General features: G+C 51.1%; 1 protein-coding gene across 7 annotated transcripts in view; it reads right to left on the bottom strand.

The window, feature by feature from the left end:
- LOC135056550 (putative nuclease HARBI1) overlaps window positions 1–12,444 on the bottom strand; it is a 34,081-nt gene extending 21,637 nt beyond the window's left edge. The window contains exons 1-3 of one of the 7 annotated variants that reach the window (XM_063961881.1): window positions 11,945–12,444; window positions 9,289–9,365; window positions 940–1,335 (exon numbers count right to left, since the gene is read on the bottom strand). In XM_063961881.1, coding sequence (XP_063817951.1) covers window positions 941–1,335; window positions 9,289–9,365; window positions 11,945–11,967 — 495 coding nt within the window. In that variant the 5' untranslated portion in view covers window positions 11,968–12,444 and the 3' untranslated portion in view covers window position 940. The other 6 variants (XR_010244014.1, XR_010244009.1, XR_010244010.1 and 3 more) reach the window with 6 other exon arrangements.
- Window positions 12,445–21,140: the final 8,696 nt, after the last annotated feature.

Here is a 21,140-nt window from a genome sequence, read left to right as displayed (position 1 = left end):
AAATTACAATGTTAGTGATACATAGCTTAGCTATCTTATCTATACAACATTACAAGAAGAACACAATCGAGTTGCGTAAAAAGCTTGTAATATGTTGCCTTTATTTTGTTTGAAAAACATTGTCCAAATGAATGTCAGTATTGTTGGGACATGTTAGTGTGTGTAAAAAATTATTAAGCATGTTTTTACACATGATGCTGAAACAAACAAATATGTACTTTTACAACAAAAAACAAAAACTGTGTATAATAATGTATATGTGTGGCAAACTGTGTATTTACTTACACATCATCAAGTTTACAGCATCAAACATTAGGAAATAAATTATTCCTGATTACAGTAAGTTTGTGAGTCTTAAATATGATGGTGCATCACACATAGGGACACATGTATTCCTCAAGGCTAACATATTATATGTTGAGGAGTGTTTTTTGGGAACACAGGTTCTCAAACTCGGCCCTCAGGAACCCACACAGTGCATGTTTTGCAGGTCTCCTCACAGAATCACAAGTGACATAATTAGCTCCACCTGTGAACCTTTTAACATATGTCTGTGAGTAATTCATACACCTGTGCTTCTACTGGGTTACGAGAAAAACATGCACTGTGTGTGGTCCTGAGGGCCGAGTTTGTGAACCTGTGCATTAGGACGTTACACACAATGATAAAGTGAAATACTAAATGGATGATGTGGGCTTGTAAGAAATTAGCACTGCAAGTTTACGATCACTTATCCAGACTTAATGCATGCCACTCATAATCTGTTGTTTTGAGATTAAAAATACACACAATACACATGCGACATTTGTTTTTCATATAGTGAGGGTATGTTTGTATGTGTCAAGGAGACAGACACATTCTGAGTAATGGATTTTGGTAAAAAAGGCAAAACATTTATTTATGAATACACAACAAATGAAATAAGCAAACCAAGTTTACCTTAGAAATAGCGATTGATGATCTGTTGCCTAACCTGCCTCCCTACATCAGTACTCCAAGTATCACTAGATGTCTCTAATTCCTCTGCTTTCTGGCTGCTTTCTTCCTCCTCCTCCTCCTCCTCCTCCTCCTCCTCAACATGTGGCAGATGTTGTTGCAAACACATGTTATGAAGAAAGCAGCAGCAGAACACAATTTGAGTCACCTTGGAGGGATTATACAACAAAAGGCCACCAGACTTATCCAGACACCGAAACCTAGATTTCAGCACACCAAAACATCTTTCTATCACATTCCGCTTGGACTTATGTGCATTATTGTAATTGTGTTCAGCAGGGGTATCAGGTCGGGACAATGGAGTTAGAAGCCAAGAGAAACAGCCATATCCTCCATCACCTAAAATACAGATATAGTAACGTGATTCATGTTAAGATACAGCAACACATAAGTAACACACTGTGGGGCATATGTATTAACCTGTAGAAGGCATAAGGAAGTGAAAAACCAGTGATATGTGCAAGGTAATAAAGGCAGCAGACAATCTGTTCCTAAATGTTAATTTACATATTGGAGCAGATTGGCTGGTGCCTTTATCACCTTGCACAGATCACTGGTTTCTCACTTCCTTATGCCTTCTACAGGTTAATACATCTGCACCTGTATTTGGACAAAGTATACGCAGGCCTACACATATCAAATTACATACCCAGCAGCCATCCATCTGGCATTTGTCCGTCCTCAAATTTATCAAAGAGGGATGACTGACTGAGGATGAAGGAGTCATGGCAGCCCCCAGGGTAACCAGCAACAACACTCATTATTTTGAGATTTGCATCACAAACCACCTGCACATTTGTGGAGTGTTCAAAATGGCGGTTTGTATATATTTGCTGCCTGCCCCTAGGTGGTCTCAGCTGAATGTGTGTGCAATCTATGGCTCCAAGCACATTGGGCATGCCAGCCAGCTCATAGAAATCTACCCTGACTGCATGCCACTGAGACTCCTGGGTAGGGAAGCTGATTGAGGCCTCGATGTCGGGCTGCAAAACAGCCAACACCTGTGTGAACATTTTAAAGAACAATAAACATGAGATTTTAGGACAGAACTGGCCACCGAGAAATTAAAACAAACACAAAACAGAAGAGGTCGTTAGGTATACATCACCTGTGTTAAGATTCTTGAAAATGAGGGCTGTGAGATTCCTATGACATCCACAGACACAGCCTGAAAGCTGCCAGTAGCCATAAAGTGCAACACAGCCAGGAGTTTGTGCAGGCCTGAGACAGGGCGAGAGCGTGCTGTCTCAGGGTCTAGGCCCAATTTGACAATGTCATACAGACGGAAAATGTTGTTACGATTTAGACGGAACATCTGTATGACCTTATCATCGGACAATGCGTTCAAGTTTAAACGCCCCCCTAAAAAAACGAGGCCTGCGCAGCCTCCGCGGAACCTGTACAACCTACTGACCATGTTCAGTTTCTTGGCCCTGGGTACTTACAGGCTGATGTCTGAGTCTGAGGAATCCCACAGCACACAAAAGATCACTGGCCCACAGTCCTGCTGCCATTTCTGAGTGTAGGTGTATTGAAATGGGCCTGACATCCTTTTATAGGCATCCTAATTCAGGTGTGAGTAATTTTTTATTTGCAACACATGTAAACACGACTGAAAAAAGCAGGTTTATTTTTTTGCCGCTTTTTTTAACGAATCGCAAAAAAATACGACCGCATTTGAGCACTCAGAGACTAACACCCAAATACGAATGAATAGTGAATTCCCGTATTCTATGAAATAACAGCAGCGTTTGACCGATGGTCTATTCATTCGTATTTCGGAACGTTGTCATGCAAACCATTACGAATAGACCAGACACTGCCGAGATTGGTGCTTAGTGAATTCCCGGATTGGGACTTAGAAAAAAAAAACACAAATCGGCCAAACTCGGATTTTTAGTAAATACTGGCCCGGGACTTCTTTGCAGTCTTCAGGAGGTCATCTCAGCTCCTCCTCCGCTGTCAGACATCATGTCCCTGCCTCACACAGGCTAATTTAAGTGATCACAAGGGGACAATGACATGATGAGCCACTATTGTCTTCCGGTGGTCACCTTGATTTAATAAGATGGCACCGTAAGCAAGCCAATCACAGCTCAGGATGCCATTTTTTAAAGGGGCTACACGTTCCACTCTCAGCCAATGTGTAGGCGGCCCCCACAATAGTTGATACTGATTGGATGACAGCCCTCCAAGGGAGTGAAGAGAATTGGAGAGTAATGTGTGGAAAGAGGGTGCAAGGTAAGGAGTAATGTAAGAGAACAATGTGCAGAAATGGAATTTGGGGTGAGGGGTAGTGTAGGAGAGCAGTGTGTGCAGAAAGGAGGTAAAAGGTGAGGGGTAGTGTAGGAGAGCAGTGTGTGTGGGGAGGAGGTGCAGGTTGAGGGGTAGAGTAGGAGAGCAGTGTGTGCAAAGAGGGGGTGCAGGGTGAGGGGTAGTGTAGGAGGGAAGTGTGTGCAGGGAGGAGGTGCAGGGTGAGGGGTTGTGTAGGAGAGCAGTGTGCAGGGTGAGAGGTAGTGTAGGAGGGAAGTGTGTGCAGGGAGGAGGTACAGGGTGAGGGGTAGAGTAGAAGAGCAGTGTGTGTGGGGAGAAGGTGCAAGGTGAAGGGTAGTGTAGGAGAGCAGTGTGTGTGGGTAGGAGGAGCAGGGTGAGGGGTAGAGTAGGAGGGAAGTGTGTGCAGGGAGGGAATACAGGGTGAGGGATAGTGTAGGAAAACAGTGTGTGTGGGGAGGAGGTACAGGGTAGGGGTAGAGTAGGAAGGAAGTGTGTGTAGGGGGATGCAGGGAGAGGGGTAGTGTAGGAGAGAGGTGTGTGAGCGGGCAGGATGTGCAGGTTGAGGGGTAGTGTAGGAGGGAAGTGCGTGCAGGGAGGGGATGCAGGGAGAGGGGTAGTGTAGGAGAGAGGTGTGTGAGCGGGCAGGATGTGCAGGTTGAGGGGTAGTGTAGGAGGGAAGTGCGTGCAGGGAGGGGGTGGAGGGTGAGGGGTAGAGTAGGAGAGCAGTGTGTGTGGGGAGGAGGTGCAGGGTGAGGGGTAGTGTAGGAGAGCAGTGTGTGTGGGGAGGAGGTAAAGGGTGAGGGGTAGTGTAGGAGAGCATTGTGTGCAGGGAGGAGGTAAAGGGTGAGGGGTAGTGTAGGAGAGCATTGTGTGGGGGGAGGAGGTAAAGGGTGAGGGGTAGTGTAGGAGAGCATTGTGTGCAGGGAGGAGGTAAAGGGTGAGGGGTAGTGTAGGAGAGCAATGTGTGTGGGGAGGATGTGCAGAGTGAGAGGTAGAGTAGGAGGGAAGTGTGTGCAGGGAGGGGGTGCAGGGAAAGGGGTAGTGTAGGTGAGCAGTGTGTGCGGGGAGGAGGTACAGGGTGAGGGGTAGTGTAGGTGAGCAGTGTGTGCGAGGAGGTGGTACAGGGTGAGCGGTAGTATAGGAGGGTACTGTGTGCAGGGTGAGGGGTAAAGTAAGAGGGAAGTGTGTGCAGGAAGTAGGAGCAGGGTGAGGGATAGATTAGGATGGAAGTGTGTGTGGGGAGGAGGTTCAAGGTAAGGGGTAGTGTAGGAGAGCAGTGTGTGGGGGGGGGGGTGCAGGGTGAGGGGCAGAGTGGGAGAGCAGTGTGTGGGGGGAGGAGGTACAGGGTAAGGGATAGAGTAGGAGGGAAGTGTGTGCACGGAGGGGGTGCAGGGTGAGGGGTAAAGTAGGAGGAAAGTGTGTACAGGGAGACGGTGCAGGGCAAGGGGTAGTGTAGGAGAGCATTGTGTGTGGGGAGGAGGTGCAGGGTGAGGTGTAGTGTAGTAGGGAAGTGTGTGCAGGGAGGGGGTGCAGGGTGAGGGGTACAGTAAGAAGGAAGTGTGTGCAGGGAGGTGGTGCACGGTAAGGGGTAGTGTAGGAGAGCAATGTGTGTGGGGAGGAGGTGTAGGATGAGGGCAAGAGTAGGAGGAAAATGTGTGCAGGGAGGGAGTGCAGGGTGAGGGGAAGAGTAGGAGAGCAGTGTGTGGGGGGAGGGGGTACGGGGTGAGGGGTAGAATAGAAGAGCAGTGTGTGGAGAGGAGGTACAAGGTAAGGGGTAGTGTAGGAGAGCAGTGTGTGGGGTGGAGGGGGTGCAGGGTGAGGGGTAAAGTAAGAAGGAAGTGTGTGCAGGGAGGTGGTGCAGGGTAAGGGGTAGTGTAGGAGAGCAATGTGTGTGGGGAGGAGGTGTAGGGTGAGGGCAAGAGTAGGAGGAAAATGTGTGCAGGGAGGGGGTGCAGGGTGAGCGGAAGAGTAGGAGAGCAGTGTGGGGGGGTACGGGGTGAGTGTGTGCAGGAAGGGGGTGCAGGCTGAGGGGTAGAGTAGGAAGGAAGTGTGTGCAGGGAGGAGGTACAGGGTGAGGGGTAGATTAGGAGAGCAGTGTGTGTGGGGAGAAGGTGCAGGGTGAAGGGTAGTGTAGGAGAGCAGTGTGTGTGGGAAGCAGGAGCAGGTTGAGGGGTAGAGTAGGAGGGAAGTGTGTGCAGAGAGGGAATGCAGGGTGAGGGGTAGTGTAGGAGAACAATGTGTGTGGGGAGGAGGTACAGGGTAGAGGTAGAGTAGGAAGGAAGTGTGTGTAGGGGGGATGCAGGGAGAGGGGTTGTGAAGGAGAGCGGTGTGTGAGCGGGCAGGATGTGCAGGTTGAGGGGTAGTGTAGGAGGAGAGTGCGTGCAGGGAGGGGGTGGAGGGTGAGGGGTAGAGTAGGAAAGAAGTGTGTGTGGGGTGGAGGTGATGGGTGAGGGGTAGTGTAGGAGGGAAGTGTGTGCAGGGAGGGGCTGCAGGGTGAGGGGTAGTGTAGGAGAGAAGTGTGTGTGTGGAGGAGGTGCAGGGTGAGGGGTAGTGTAGGAGAGCACTGTGTGCAGGGAGGAGGTAAAGGGTGAGGGGTAGTGTAGGAGAGCAATGTGTGTGTGGGGAGGATGTGCAGAGTGAGAGGTAGAGTAGGAGGGAAGTGTGTGCAGGGAGGGGGTGCAGGGCAAGGGGTAGTGTAGGTGAGCAGTGTGTGCGGGGAGGAGGTACAGGGTGAGGGGTAGTGTAGCTGAGCAGTGTGTGCGGGGAGGAGTTACAGGGTGAGGGGTAGTATAGAAGGGTACTGTGTGCAGGGTGAGGAGTAAAGTAGGAGGGATGTGTGTGCAGGATGTAGGAGCAGGGTGAGGGATAGATTAGGATGGAAGTGTGTGTGGGGAGGAGGTTCAAGGTAAGGGGTAGTGTAGGAGAGCAGTGTGTGGGGGGATGGGGTGCAGAGTGAGGGGTAGAGTGGGCGAGCAGTGTGTGGGGGGAGGAGGTACAGGGTAAGCGATAGAGTAGGAGGGAAGTGTGTGCACAGAGGGGGTGCAGGGTGAGGGGTAAAGTAGGAGGAAAGTGTGTACAGGGAGGCGGTGCAGGGTGAGGGGTAAAGTAGGAGGAAAGTGTGTACAGGGAGGCAGTGCAGGGCAAGGGGTATTGTAGGAGAGCATTGTGTGTGGGGAGGAGGTGCAGGGTGAGGTGTAGTGTAAGAGGGAAGTGTGTGCAGGGAGGGGGTGCAGGGTGAGGGGTAAAGTAAGAGGGAAGTGTGTGCAGGGAGGTGGTGCAGGGTAAGGGGTAGTGTAGGAGAGCAATGTGTGTGGGGAGGAGGTGTAGGATGAGGGCAAGAGTAGGACGAAAATGTGTGCAGGGAGGGAGTGCAGGGTGAGGGGAAGAGTAGGAGAGCAGTGTGTGGGGGGAGGGGGTACGGGGTGAGGGGTAGAATAGAAGAGCAGTGTGTGGAGAGGAGGTACAGGGTGAGGGGTAGGGTTGGAGGGAAGTGTGTGCAGGAAAGGGGTGTAGGCTGAGGGGTAGAGTAGGAGGGAAGTGTGTGCAGGGAGGAGGTACAGGGTGAGGGGTAGATGAGGAGAGCAGTGTGTGTGGGGAGAAGGTGCAGGGTGAAGGGTAGTGTAGGAGAGCAGTGTGTGTGGGGAGCAGGACCAGGTTGAGGGGTAGAGTAGGAAGGAAGTGTGTGCAGGGAGGGAATGCATGGTAAGGGGCAGGTTGCAGAGTAGGAGAGCAGTGTGTGTTGGGAGGTGGTGCAGGGTAAGGGGTAGTGTAGTAGGAGGGAAGTGTGTGCAAGGAGGGGTGCAAGGGTAAGTGGTAGTGTAGGAGAGCAGTGTGTGGGGGAGGAGGTGTAGGGTGAGAGGTAGTGTAGGAGAGAAGTGTGTGCATAGAGGGGGTGCAGCGTTAGGGGTAGTGTAGGAGAGTAGTGTGTGTGGGGAGGAGGTGCAGTGTGAGGGGTAGTGTAGTGTAGGAGAGAAGTGTGTGCATGGAGGGGGTGCAGGGTGAGGTGTAGTGTAGGAGAGCAGTGTGTGTGGGGAGGAGGTACAGGGTGAGGGCTAGAGTAGGAGGGATGTGTGTGCAGGGAGGGGTTGCAGGGTGATGGGTAGTGTAGGAGAACAGTGTGTGTGTGGGGGGGAGGTGCAGAGTGACGGGTAGTTTTGGAGAACTGTAAGTGTGGGTAGAAGTTACAGGGTGAGGGCTAGAGTAGGAGGGATGTGTGTGCATGGAGGCGGAGCAGGTTGAGGGGTAGTGTAGGAGAGCAGTGTGTGCAGGGAGGAGGTCATGGTGAGGGGTAGTGTAGGAAGCAGTGTGTGTGTGGGGAGGGGGTGCAGGGTGAGAGGTAGTGTAGGGGGAAGTGTTTGTGTTGAGGAGGTGCAGGGTGAGTGGTAGAGTAGGAGGCAAGTGTGTGCAGAGAGTGGGTGCAAGGTGAGGGGTAGTGTAGGAGGGCAGTGTATGTGGGGAGGGAGTGCAGGGTGAGGGGTAGAGTAGAGCAGTCTGTTCAGTGAGGGGGTGCAGGGTGAGGGGTAGTGTAGAAGGGAAGTGTGTTCAGGGAGGGGGTGCAGTGTGAGGGCTAGAGTAGGAGGGAAGTGTGTGCAGGGAGGGGTTGCAGGGTGAGGGGTAGGGTATGAGAACAGTGTGTGTGGGGAGTAGGTGCAGGGTGAGGGTAGAGTAGGAGAGAAGTGGGTGCAGGGTGAGGTGTAGTGTCGGAAAGCAGTATGTGTGGGTAGAAGGTACAAGTGACGGCTAGAGTAGGAGCGAATTGTGTGCAGGGAGGGGGTGCAGGTTGAGGGGTAGTGTAGGAAGCAGTGTGTGTGGGGAGAGGTTGCAGGGTGAGAGGTAGTGTAGGGGGAAGTGTTTGTGTTGAGGAGGTGCATGGTGAGGGGTAGAGTAGGATGCACGTGTGTGCAGAGAGTGGGTGCAGGGTGAGGGGTAGTGTAGGAGGGCAGTGTATGTGGGGAGGGAGTGCAGGGTGAGGGGTAGAGTAGAGCAGTGTGTGCAGTGAGGGGGTGCAGGGTGAGGGGTAGTGTAGAAGGGAAGTGTGTTCAGGGAGGAAGTGCAGGGTGAGGGCTATAGTAGGAGGGAAGTGTGTGCAGGGAGGGGGTGCAGGGTGAGGGCTATAGTAGGAGGGAAGTGTGTTCAGGGAGGGGGTGCAGTGTGAGGGCTAGAGTAGGAGGGAATTGTGTGCAGGGAGGGGTTGCAGGGTGAGGGGTAGGGTATGAGAACAGTGTGTGTGGGGAGTAGGTGCAGGGTGAGGGTTAGAGTAGGAGAGAAGTGGGTGCAGGGTGAGGCGTAGTTTCAGAAAGCAGTATGTGTGGGTAGAAGGTACAGGTGAGGGCTAGAGTAGGAGGGAATTGTGTGCAGGGAGGGGGTGCATTTTGAGGGATAGTGTAGGAGAGCAGTGTGTGTGGGGAGGAGGTGCATGGTGAGGGGTAGAGTAGGAGGGAAGTGTGTGCAGGGAGGGGGTGCAGGGTGAGTGGTAATGTAGGAGAGCAGTGTGTATGGGGAGGAGGTGCAGGGTGAGGTCTACAGTAGAGTGGAAGTTTTTGCAGGGAGGGGGTGCAAGGTGAGGGGTAGTGTAGGACAGCAGTGTGTAGTGGGATTTTGTGCAGGGTTAGGGGTAGTGTAGGAGAGCAGTGTGTGGGGGGAGGAGGTGCATGGTGAGGGGTAGAGTAGGAGGGAAGTGTGTGCAGGGAGGGGGTGCAGGGTGAGTGGTAATGTAGGAGAGCAGTGTGTATGGGGAGGAGGTGCAGGGTGAGGTCTACAGTAGAGTGGAAGTTTTTGCAGGGAGAGGGTGCAAGGTGAGGGGTAGTGTAGGACAGCAGTGTGTAGTGGGATTTGGTGCTGGGTTAGGGGTAGTATAGGAGAGCAGTGTGTGGGGGGAGGAGGTGCAGGGTGAGTGGTAGTGTAGGAGGGAAGTGTGTGTGGGGTGGGGGTGCAAGGTGAGGTGCAGTGTGTGATAAACAGCCCAAGAGATACTAAACTAAAAGGGCAAAGCTTTCAGGGGCTACCCACTCCACTTACTTGGGTTGCAGATTGCTGGCAAGTCTCTGGCATGCAGGCAAGCTGGTCCTTCTGACTGGCAGGCTAGCCCAGAACTACTATCAGAGTAAGAAAGTGGAGGTATTGTAATTACTGTAATGTCTTTACACGTCTGCAGCAGCCACTTGCGACTGACAGATCTGCCCTCTGCCTGGCCTAATGCAGCATTGACTGGGAGCAGGTGCAGGTGCTCAAGCCGTGAACTTGGCTGTCTATTGGGCCAAACACTGGGGCAAGACACTGGTGCTGATGTAGGTGATGCTCTGCAGCAAAACTGGCTGGTCTAACAGCACAGCAGCCTGGCACAAACACACACAGCAGCCTGACACACACACACCCACACACACACAGCAGCCTGACACACACACATCTACACAATGGTCTGAACAGACACACACACAGCGACCTGACACACACACACACAGCAGCCTAAACATACATGCACAGCAGCCTGACACACACGTATACATATGCCTGACACACACACACACACACACACACACACACACACACACACACATATACACAGTGGCCTGAAGACACACACACACAATGGACTGACACACACATATACGCACTGCAGCCTGACACACACACACATACACACAGCGGCCTGACAGACACACACACATATATGCACAGCGACCTGACACACACACACACACACACACACACATATATGCACAGTGGCCTAACACACACATACACGCACAGCGGCCTGACATACATACTCTCACATATGCACATCAGCCTGACACACACACTCTCACATATTGTATATACATAGTGGCCTGACACACACACTCTCACATACTGTATACACACAGTGGCCTGACACACACACTATCAACTATATGCACAGTGGCCTGACACGCACACACACACACACACACACACACAATCAGATATATACGCACAGCGGCCTGACACACACACACAAATATATGCACAGCGACCTGACACACACACACACACACACACACACACACACACATTCGCACAGCAGCCTAACACACACACACGCATAGCGGCCTGACACATACACATAGCAGCCTTACACACACAGAGAGGGGGAGTACAAAGCGGGCGGTGGGGACACATGACATGGAGCACAGAGCGGCATCAGGGAGCACACAGCAGGGGTTGAATGGGCAGGACAGGGAGCACAGGGCAGGGGTGCAGAAGCAGGAGAGTAAAGCAGTGTGGGGTAGGAGATCAGGTAAGAGAGACAACAAGAGAGTAGAACAAGGTAGGGAGGGAGGACAAATTCAGGAAACAGAAACAGCAAGAGAGGGGTGAGGGTCAGAAGTGGGAGAGCAGAGCAGGGTGGGGTAGTAGAACAGGGAAGAGAGTCAGTGAGAGAGTAAAGCAGAACAGGAAGAAGGGGGGGCAGAGCAGGGGTGAAAAGAACAGTAAGGGCAGAGTGGAAACAGGGAGCATACAGCAAGGGCATGGGGCAGAAAGAGGACCGCAGAGTGGGCTGGGGGAGAGCAGAACAGGCGGTGGGGGTACAGGACGCAATTCGGAAACAGGGGTGAAGCTGGAACAGGGGTTGCAGAGCAAGAGTGGGGGGCAGAAAAGGGAGCACAGTGTGGGGGTGGGGGCACAGATGGGGAAAGCACAGTGTGGGGAAGGAGAGGGGAGAGCAGAGTGGGGGGAGAGGGTGGAGCGGAGGAAGGGGTTGGAACAGGAAAGGATGGACCTGCGGGTACTCACATGGCTGCTCAGAGCTCTGGAACTGTTCTGTGCTGGTGCTGCTAAACATCATGTGCTGCTGGACATCTAGTGCATCCAGTGGTGACTGCTACTAGTGGTGGTGGTGGGGGGGGGGGGGGGGGGGGAGTCAGGCAATGAGCAGAGCAAGGGGAGGGGGTGAAAGAGGAGCAATGTGAGGGGCAAGGCAGGGCCGAAACTAGGATTTTCGGCACCTGGGGCAAGGCTGCAATTTGCCCCCCCCCCAACACACACGCACACACACACACACACACACACACACACACACACACACACGCACACGCACACACATTATCACACTAAATTACCATATATTTAGAATAAAATGGATACTAATAGACTATATTGCCCCCCTGTGTGCCCCAAATGCCCTAAGCATCTGACATATGGCACACGGCAGCGTGTTCCCCACATGTCCACTGTTTGCCCCAGATGTGCTTAACTTCTGTCACATGGCCTCCCCAACATCATCTTCCCCATACATTGCACAACGTCGCTGCACTGCATCATTACACTACATCACTACACTACATTCCCCTGTACGCTGCACTACATAACTAAACTTCCGCCTATAAGCCACACTGCGCTACATCACTACACTACATACCCCTATACACTGCACTACATTACTACACTATAACCCCCTATACGCTGCACTACATTACTACACTATAACCCCCTATACGCTGCACTACATTACTACACTATAACCCCCTATACGCTGCACTACATTACTACACTATAACCCCCTATACGCTACTACATTACTACACTATAACCCTCTATACACTGCACTACATTACTATACTACATGTTCCTCTGCACTGCACTACATACCCTATATACTACACTACATAACTACACTACAGCCCCCATTCCCCACAATAACATCAGAACATCTTACCTTGAGTAAGATGTGTCTTTCATTTTTAGCACCTCTGTGCTACTATGGAGCTCCAGTTAGATTTAAACTAGGGCAGCATGGAGTGGGCTCGGTGGATGAAGGGGGGCATGCCACCTGGGTCACAACAGCAGCAGCAGCACACGGGTGGCTGGTCCTGGAGCAGGGACCAGCCACTATATACAAAGGGTCACTTGCAGAGGAGGTAGGGCGCAGCAGAGATTGCATGCACACACTGACTCTGCTGGCTGCCTCCTCTCCTCTGGCCGGGCCGCCTGCTAGTGACGTCAGCATGCTGCTGCGAGCTGGGACATCGCCGTGTGCCTGAGACTTGCTAGGACCGGTGAGTGACATCCGTGGCTGTGAGAGGCAGACTCGGGAGGTGCGGCTTCACTACTGCTCCAAGGGAAAGCCAGCGTCTGTGTCACAGCTCCACCACGGGTCCGCCTCTCACTGCCGCGAGCTCCAAGTTTTATATACCGCTGCTGCTTCTGTCGGGTCTGCCACCTGTTCTCTTGATCTCTCTGCGCCCCCCAGAATTCTGCACCCAGGTCACGTGTTCCCCTAGCCCCCCTAGTTACAGCCCTGGGCAAGGGAAGACAAAGATAGCAGAGAATAGAGCGGAGGGAGGGGTTGGAGGTGTGGGTACTCACCTGGCTGCTCAGTGAGACGCTGAGCCCTCAAGCTGTTCTGTACCTTGTGCTGCTGTGCACAATGTACTGCATCTCGCTGCTGGACATCTAGTGCATCTGTTGGCAACTGCTGCTGCTCAGAAGGAATAGGATGACAGGCCGGCAAGCCGATGGGTTAAATGCTAATAATATAAATTATTATAAATATAAATAAATAAATAAATAAAAGAGTGAGTAAGAGAATATGGGGGGACAGAGAGAGAGGGAGGGGACAAAGAGAGCATAGCGAGGGGAGCAAGGCAAAAAGCAGCAGGGGGGGGGGCAAAGACAACAAACAGCTAAATTCCAAGTAAAGCCACTGTACACCCCCTGCTAGCGGCCATTACACTGTGACTGGTGCAACAAATTGAAATTCTCTATCTCTATAATGGGTCACACACACAGCGTGCAAACCACCATCACACAAATGCAGCGTGCATACCACCATTACACACAAACACAGCGTGCATACCACCATTACACATGCAGCATGCATACCACCATCACACACACAGCATGCATATCACCATTACACACAAAGACAGCATGCATACCACCATCACACACATAGCATGCATACCACCATTACACACAAATGGGTGGTCTTCAGGTTGCCGTCTGTCGGGATCCCGGCGCACAGTATACTGGCGCCGGAATCCTGACAGCCGGCATACCGACAGTTTTTCTCCCTCGTGGGGGTCCACACACCCCTGGAGGGAGAATAAATAGCGCATCGCTATGCCAGCGGTCGGGTTTCAGGCTACAGTATGCTGGCCGCCGGGAGCACGGTCGCCGGCATACCATTCCACACCCCACACAAACACAGCATCCATACCACCATAACACATGCAGCATGCATACCACCATCACACACACAGCGTGCATACCACCATCAAACACACACATAGCATGCATACCACCATTACACACAAACACAGAGTCCATACCAATATTACAGATGCAGCATGCATACCACCATCACACACACAACGTGCATATCACCATCACACACACAGCGTGCATATCACCATCACACACACAGCGTGCATACCACCATCACATACACACAGCATGCATACCACCTTTACACACGCAGCGTGCATACCACCATCACACACAAATACAGCGTGCATACCACCATTACACACGCAGCATGCATACCACCATCACACACAGCGTGCATACCACATCACACACACAGCATGCATATCACGATTACACACAAAGACAGCATGCATACCACAATTACACACCCAGCATGCATTCCACCATCACACACACAGTGTACATACCACTATCACACACACACACATACAGCATGCATACCACCATCATACACACAACATGCATACCACCATCACACACACAGCGTGCATGCATACCACCATCACACACACAGCGTGCATACCACCATCACACACACAGCGTGCATACCACCTTCACACATACACAGCATGCATACAACCATCACACACACATACAGCGTGCATACCACCATCACACACACACACACACACACACACACACACACACACACACACACCATGCATACCACCATCACACACACACAGCATGCAAACCACCATCACACACACACAGCATGCATACCACCATCACACACACACACAGCATGCATACCATCATCACACACACACACCATGCATACCACCATCACACACAGCGTGCAAACCACCATCACACACACTGCGTGCATACCACCATCACACACACAGTGTGCAAACCACCATCACACACACAGCATGCATACCACCATCACCCACACACACAGCGTGCATACCACATCACAGACACACAGCATGCATACCACCATCACACACACAGTGTGCATACCACCATCACACACTCAACATGCATACCACCATCTCACACACACACCGTGCATACCACCATCACACACACAGCCTGCATACCACCATCTCACACACACACAGCGTGCATACCACACACGCAACAAAGGTCCTGGTCTTTTAAACTACACTACAGCGTCCATACCACCATCACACACACAGCGTGCATATCACCATCACACAAACACACAGCGTGCATACCACCATCACACAAACAGTGTGCATACCACCACCACACACACACACACACACACACACACACACACACACACACCATGCGTACCACCATTACACACACAGCATGCATACCACCATCACACACACAGTGTGCATACCACCACCATCACACACACACACACACACACACACACACACACACACACACAGTGTGCATACCACCATTACACACACAGCATGCATACCACCATCACACACAGTGTGCATACCACCATTACACACACAGCATGCATACCACCATCACACACAGTGTGCATACCACCATCACACACAAACACAGCGTGCATACCACCATTACACACGCAGCATGCATGCCACCATCACACACAGCGTGCATACCACATCACACACACAGCATGCATATCATGATTACACACAAAGACAGCATGCATACCACAATTACACACGCAGCATGCATTCCACCATCACACACACAGCGTGTATACCACCATCACACACACAGCGTGCATACCACCATCACACACACAGCATGCATACCACCTTCACACATACACAGCATGCATACAACCATCACACACACATACAGCGTGCATACCACCATCACACACACACACACACAGCACGCATACCACCATCACACACACACACAGCGTGCATACCACATCACACACACACACACACACACACACACACACAGCATGCATATCACGATTACACACAAAGACAGCATGCATACCACAATTACACATGCAGCATGCATTCCACCATCACACACACAGTGTACATACCACTATCACACACACACACACACACACACACACACACACCATGCATACCACCATCACACACACAGCATGCATACCACCATCACACACACAGCGTGCATACCAACATCACACACACAGCATGCATACCACCATCACACACAGCGTGCATACCACCTTCACACATACACAGCATGCATACAACCATCACACACACACACATACAGCGTGCATACCACCATCACACACACACACACACACACACACACACACACAGCACGCATACCACCATTACACACACACACAGCATGCATACCACCATTACACACACACAGCATGCATACCACCATCACACACACACAGCAGCCATACCATCATCACACACACACACCATGCATACCACCATCACACACAGCGTGCAAACCAGCATCACACACACTGCGTGCATACCACCATCACAAACACATAGTGTGCAATCCACCATCACACACACAGCATGCATACCACCATCACACACACACAGCGTGCATACCACATCACAGACACACAGCATGCATACCACCATCACACACACAGCGTGCATACCACCATCACACACTCAACATGCATACCACCATCTCACACACACACACACACCGTGCATACCACCATCACACACACAGCGTGCATACCACCATCTCACACACACAGCATGCATACCACCATCACACACACACGCAGCATGCATACCACCATCACACACACGCAACATGCATACCACCATCACACGCACAGTGTGCATACCACCATCACACACACACAGCGTGCATACCATATCACACACACAGCAGTAATATATATTTTTAATGATTTTCTGACAGTGTAAGAGCTGAGATCCTGGTCTTTTAAACTACACTACAGCGTCCATACCACCATCACACACACAGCGTGCATATCACCATCACACAAACACACAGCGTGCATACCACAATCACACACAGTGTGCATACCACCACCATCACACACACACACACACACACACACACACAGTGTGCATACCACCATTATACACACAGCATGCATACCACCATCACACACAGTGTGCATATCACCATCACACACACAGCGTGCATATCACCATCACACAAACACACAGCGTGCATACCACCACCTTCACACACACACACACACACACACACACAGTGTGCATACCTCCATTACACACAAAGCATGCATACCACCATCACACACACAGCGTGCATACCACCATCACACACACAGCATGCATACCACCTTCACACATACACAGCATGCATACAACCATCACACACACATACAGCGTACATACCACCATCACACACACACACAGCACGCATACCACCATCACACACACACAGCATGCAAACCACCATCACACACACACACACAGCATGCATACCATCATCACACACACACACACCATGCATACCACCATCACACACAGCGTGCAAACCACCATCACACACACACTACGTGCATACCACCATCACACACACAGTGTGCAAACCACCATCACACACACAGCATGCATACCACCATCACACACACACACACACAGCGTGCATACCACATCACAGACACACAGCATGCATACCACCATCACACACAAACAGCGTGCATACCACCATCACACACTCAACATGCATACCACCATCTCACACACACACCGTGCATACCACCATCATACACACAGCGTGCATACCACCATCTCACACACACAGCGTGCATACCACCATCACACACAGGCAACATGCATACCACCATCACACACACGCAAATTGCATACCACCATCACACGCACCGTGTGCATACCACCATCACACACACACAGCGTACATACCACATCACACACACAGCAGTAATATATATTTTGTGATTAATGATTTTCTGACAGTGTAAGAGCTGAGATCCTGGTCTTTTAAACTACACTACAGCGTCCATACCACCATCACACACACAGCGTGCATATCACCATCACACAAACACACACTGTGCATACCACCATCACACACACAGTGTGCATACCACCACCATCACACACAAACACACACACAGTGTGCATACCACCATTACACACACAGCAAGCATACCACCATCACACACAGTGTGCATACCACCATCACACACAAACACAGCGCGCATACCACATCTCACACACACAGCGTGCATATCACCATCACACCCACACACTGTGCATACCATCACACACACACACACACACACACACACACCACACACACACACACACACACACACACACGCACACACACACACACACACACACACACACACTGTGCATACCACCATTACACACACAGCATGCATACCACCATCACACACAGTGTGCATATCACCATCACACACAAACACAGCGTGCATACCACCATCTCACACACACAGCGTGCATACCACCATCACACACACAGCCTGCATGCCACCATCACACACACACACACAAACACACACACACTGCATGCATACCACCATCACACACAGTGTGCATACCATCATCACACACAAACACAGCGTGCATACCACCATCTCACACACACAGCGTGCATACCACCATCACACACACAGCCTGCATGCCACCATCACACACACACACACACACACACACACACACACACACACACACACACACCATGCATACCACATCACACACACAGCAGTAATATTTATTTTGTGATTAATTATTTCTGACAGTGTAAGCGCTGAGATCCTGGTCTTTTTAACTACACTACAGCCCCTCTACACGATGCACTACATCATAACCCCATTCACGCCGCAGAACATCACTACGCTACCACCCCCCATATGCCACACTACATCACTACGCTATAGCCCCCCCATATGCTGCACTTCATAAATACACTATACTCCCATACAACATACTATGTCACCACACTACACTACTCACAATAAAATTAAAACATCCGAGTTCCTCATTCTAAATTAGCTCACGTGGGTTCTCTCCCCAACGGAGCTCCAGACTAAGTAACAATGAAGACACCAGCAGCGTGTAGGGGGCAGGCTTGGTCCACTTGTCAGGAGAGAGCAGCAGAGTCAGTGGAGGGTAAGAAGGGGGTGGGGCCTAGTCCTACAGACTGGAGAGAGCACAGACAGGAGAGAGCAAGGTACAGGGGAAAAATGGGGCGGGCTGAAGTGAAGAAGGGGTGGGGTCTATTCTTGCAGACAGGAGAGAGCAAGGTTGATGCTAGATCCAAGTGGCCTAAGGGACCTTTTCCGTCAGGGGGAGGTGCCACGACACAAGGGGGAGGAGCTAGGGCAGCGGGACAGTTGCTCTACCATCCACGCCACCAACTATTACCTTTAGTAATCAGGTAACGAGTGAAGCGGAGTTGAGCGAGCCACCGAGCCTGCGAGGGTACTTTTCGGATACCCTGTTTGACCATAGCTCCTCCCTCTGGTGGCGTGTCTCCTCCCCTAGGTACATCAGAAGGTCCCTTCTCCCACTCCGTTATAGAATCAATCGAGAGAGCAAGGCACAGGGAGGGGGCGTGCTGAGTGAAGAAGGGAGCGGGGCTTATTCCTACAGAAGGGAGAGAGTACACTCAGGAGAAAGTAAGGTAAAGGGGAAGAAGGGGTCGGGCTGAGTGAAGAAGGGAACGGGGCCTATTCCTACAGATGGGAGAGATCAGGAATGGCAGAAACCAAGGTACGGGGCAGGAAGTGGGCGGGCTGAATGAAGAAGGGGGTGGGGCCTATTCCTGCAGACAGGAGAGACGGAGAGCACACTTGAAGGATAGCATGGTACAGGAGAAGAAGGGGGGGAAGGTGGCGGGGCATGTTTATTGGTACTGCAAAGGGTGTCCCAGGCACCCCCACCCTTCCCCCTACTCCAAGTGGACGGCCACCTCTGTGGTTACGGGACCGCAGCGCGACTGCGCAGTGTACTATAATGAGTCACATAGATTCATTATTAGTACAGCCAGTATCGCCAGCTGTGGGCCCTCTCGCTGCCATGAGCATTGGTGCAATGCACCGCTGATTTTTCCGCACTAGCTTGGAGCATAGAGAGGAGAGGCAGAGAATTGGGAGAGCAGAGAGGTGGGTTGGAGGGGGGATTGGAGTGCTCTTGCTGCTTGTGAACATGTAGAGGAGGCGGATGAGGACCCAGAGTTTGGCTGCAGTGTGAGGCTGCGTCTATGATGACAGCCATATATGTAAATGAACGGGGTAAATACTGCACACTGCTAAGCACTTTTGATCTTCCTGCACCTGGCTGACTGTGCAGTGATCACGTGGTGTAGAAGCTGGACCTGCCACCGCTCAAACCGAACAATAAAACTAATGTGAGCCGTGCCAGGGCTAATTATTGTCACACTATGCCCCCAGTAACCCCAAAACACCCTCTTGCCCCACTGTATCACCCAAGTGTAGGCAGTTCCTCTCCAGTTTACCAACAAAAACAGGAGGTGGGGAAAAAGTCCATGTTAGTACACCCAGGTGAAGCCACTGTACACCCCCTGCAGGTGGCTATGTACTGCGCAGGTGCATCAAATTGAAATTCCCTATCTCTATAATGGGGCATAATTTACTAAATTAAAAGAAACCTGTAACTTTCTGAAAAACCTTAACCCCTAAAGGCACTACACTGGGACAAGATCTATCTAATAAAATAAACCCCAAGTCTTTATTTGTCCTCTATCCTGAGTTATGCCTTCCCAAAAATCTTCTCATAGACTGCATGGGAAAACCATGCTCAAAAGCCAAACAGGAAGTCGCATAAAAAAAACTGACAGTTGAAAATTTAGGTTACTCCCAATTCCTCACTTTTTATAATTTTGCCCTGAAGTTTGGCATGCAGCACCGGGTGACGATTCTACGTGTCCATGCCAAATTTCAGCTCAGTACGTCCAATCATTTTTATGAGGTAGCCCCTCAAACACCATACCCCCATCTCAGAAGTTCCCTATGGGAGAATTCCGTTTGTTCGATTCAGCCTTAATATAAGGGCATGACCATGCCCTTATAATATATATATATATATATATATATATATATACATTCAATTCTATACAATATACTGTATGGTGTCAATTAAAATAAATATTTACATATGACACACACATACATACAGACAAACACACACACACACACACACACACACACACACACACACACCCGGGGCCATGTCACAGCAGCATGTGAAGAGTAGGAGAAGGAGCAACAATTTCCAGCATTTCTGTGAAGAGACTGAGCTCTGCTGAAGAGATCTCCATGCAGAAGCAGCAGCTTCTGTCAGTAGTGCACACAGGGGGGGGGGGGTTCCGAGTACCTGGAAACCCCCCCTGATGAGCCAAATGTCCATTTGTGAGACGTACAGTGGAGGAACTAGCGAGCGGTGGGCCCAGGTGCGGCAAAATGCTTTGCCCCCCCCCATCCCATCCAAGTCCACCCCCTCACCCCTGGAGAGGATCTGGTGAGGGGGACCTGCTCAGGGCCCGAGAAATGGATACCTAGCAACAGTGCCATAACTAGACATTTTAGCACTGTGTGCAAGAAACGGCATCGGAGCCCCACCCCTGCATGCAAAACAGGGGCAGTGCGTGCCGTAGGCGCGCGCAAAAATACATAGTGGCGTGGCTTCGTGGGGAAGGGGTATGGCCAGAAAATAATACCAGTTCATAAAACGGTGCACAGTAGTCTCCATTGT

The sequence above is a fragment of the Pseudophryne corroboree genome, chromosome 3, assembly GCF_028390025.1.
Source record: "Pseudophryne corroboree isolate aPseCor3 chromosome 3, aPseCor3.hap2, whole genome shotgun sequence".
Taxonomy (NCBI): Eukaryota; Metazoa; Chordata; class Amphibia; order Anura; family Myobatrachidae; genus Pseudophryne; species Pseudophryne corroboree.
This window is presented reverse-complemented; position numbering and strand designations above follow the sequence as displayed.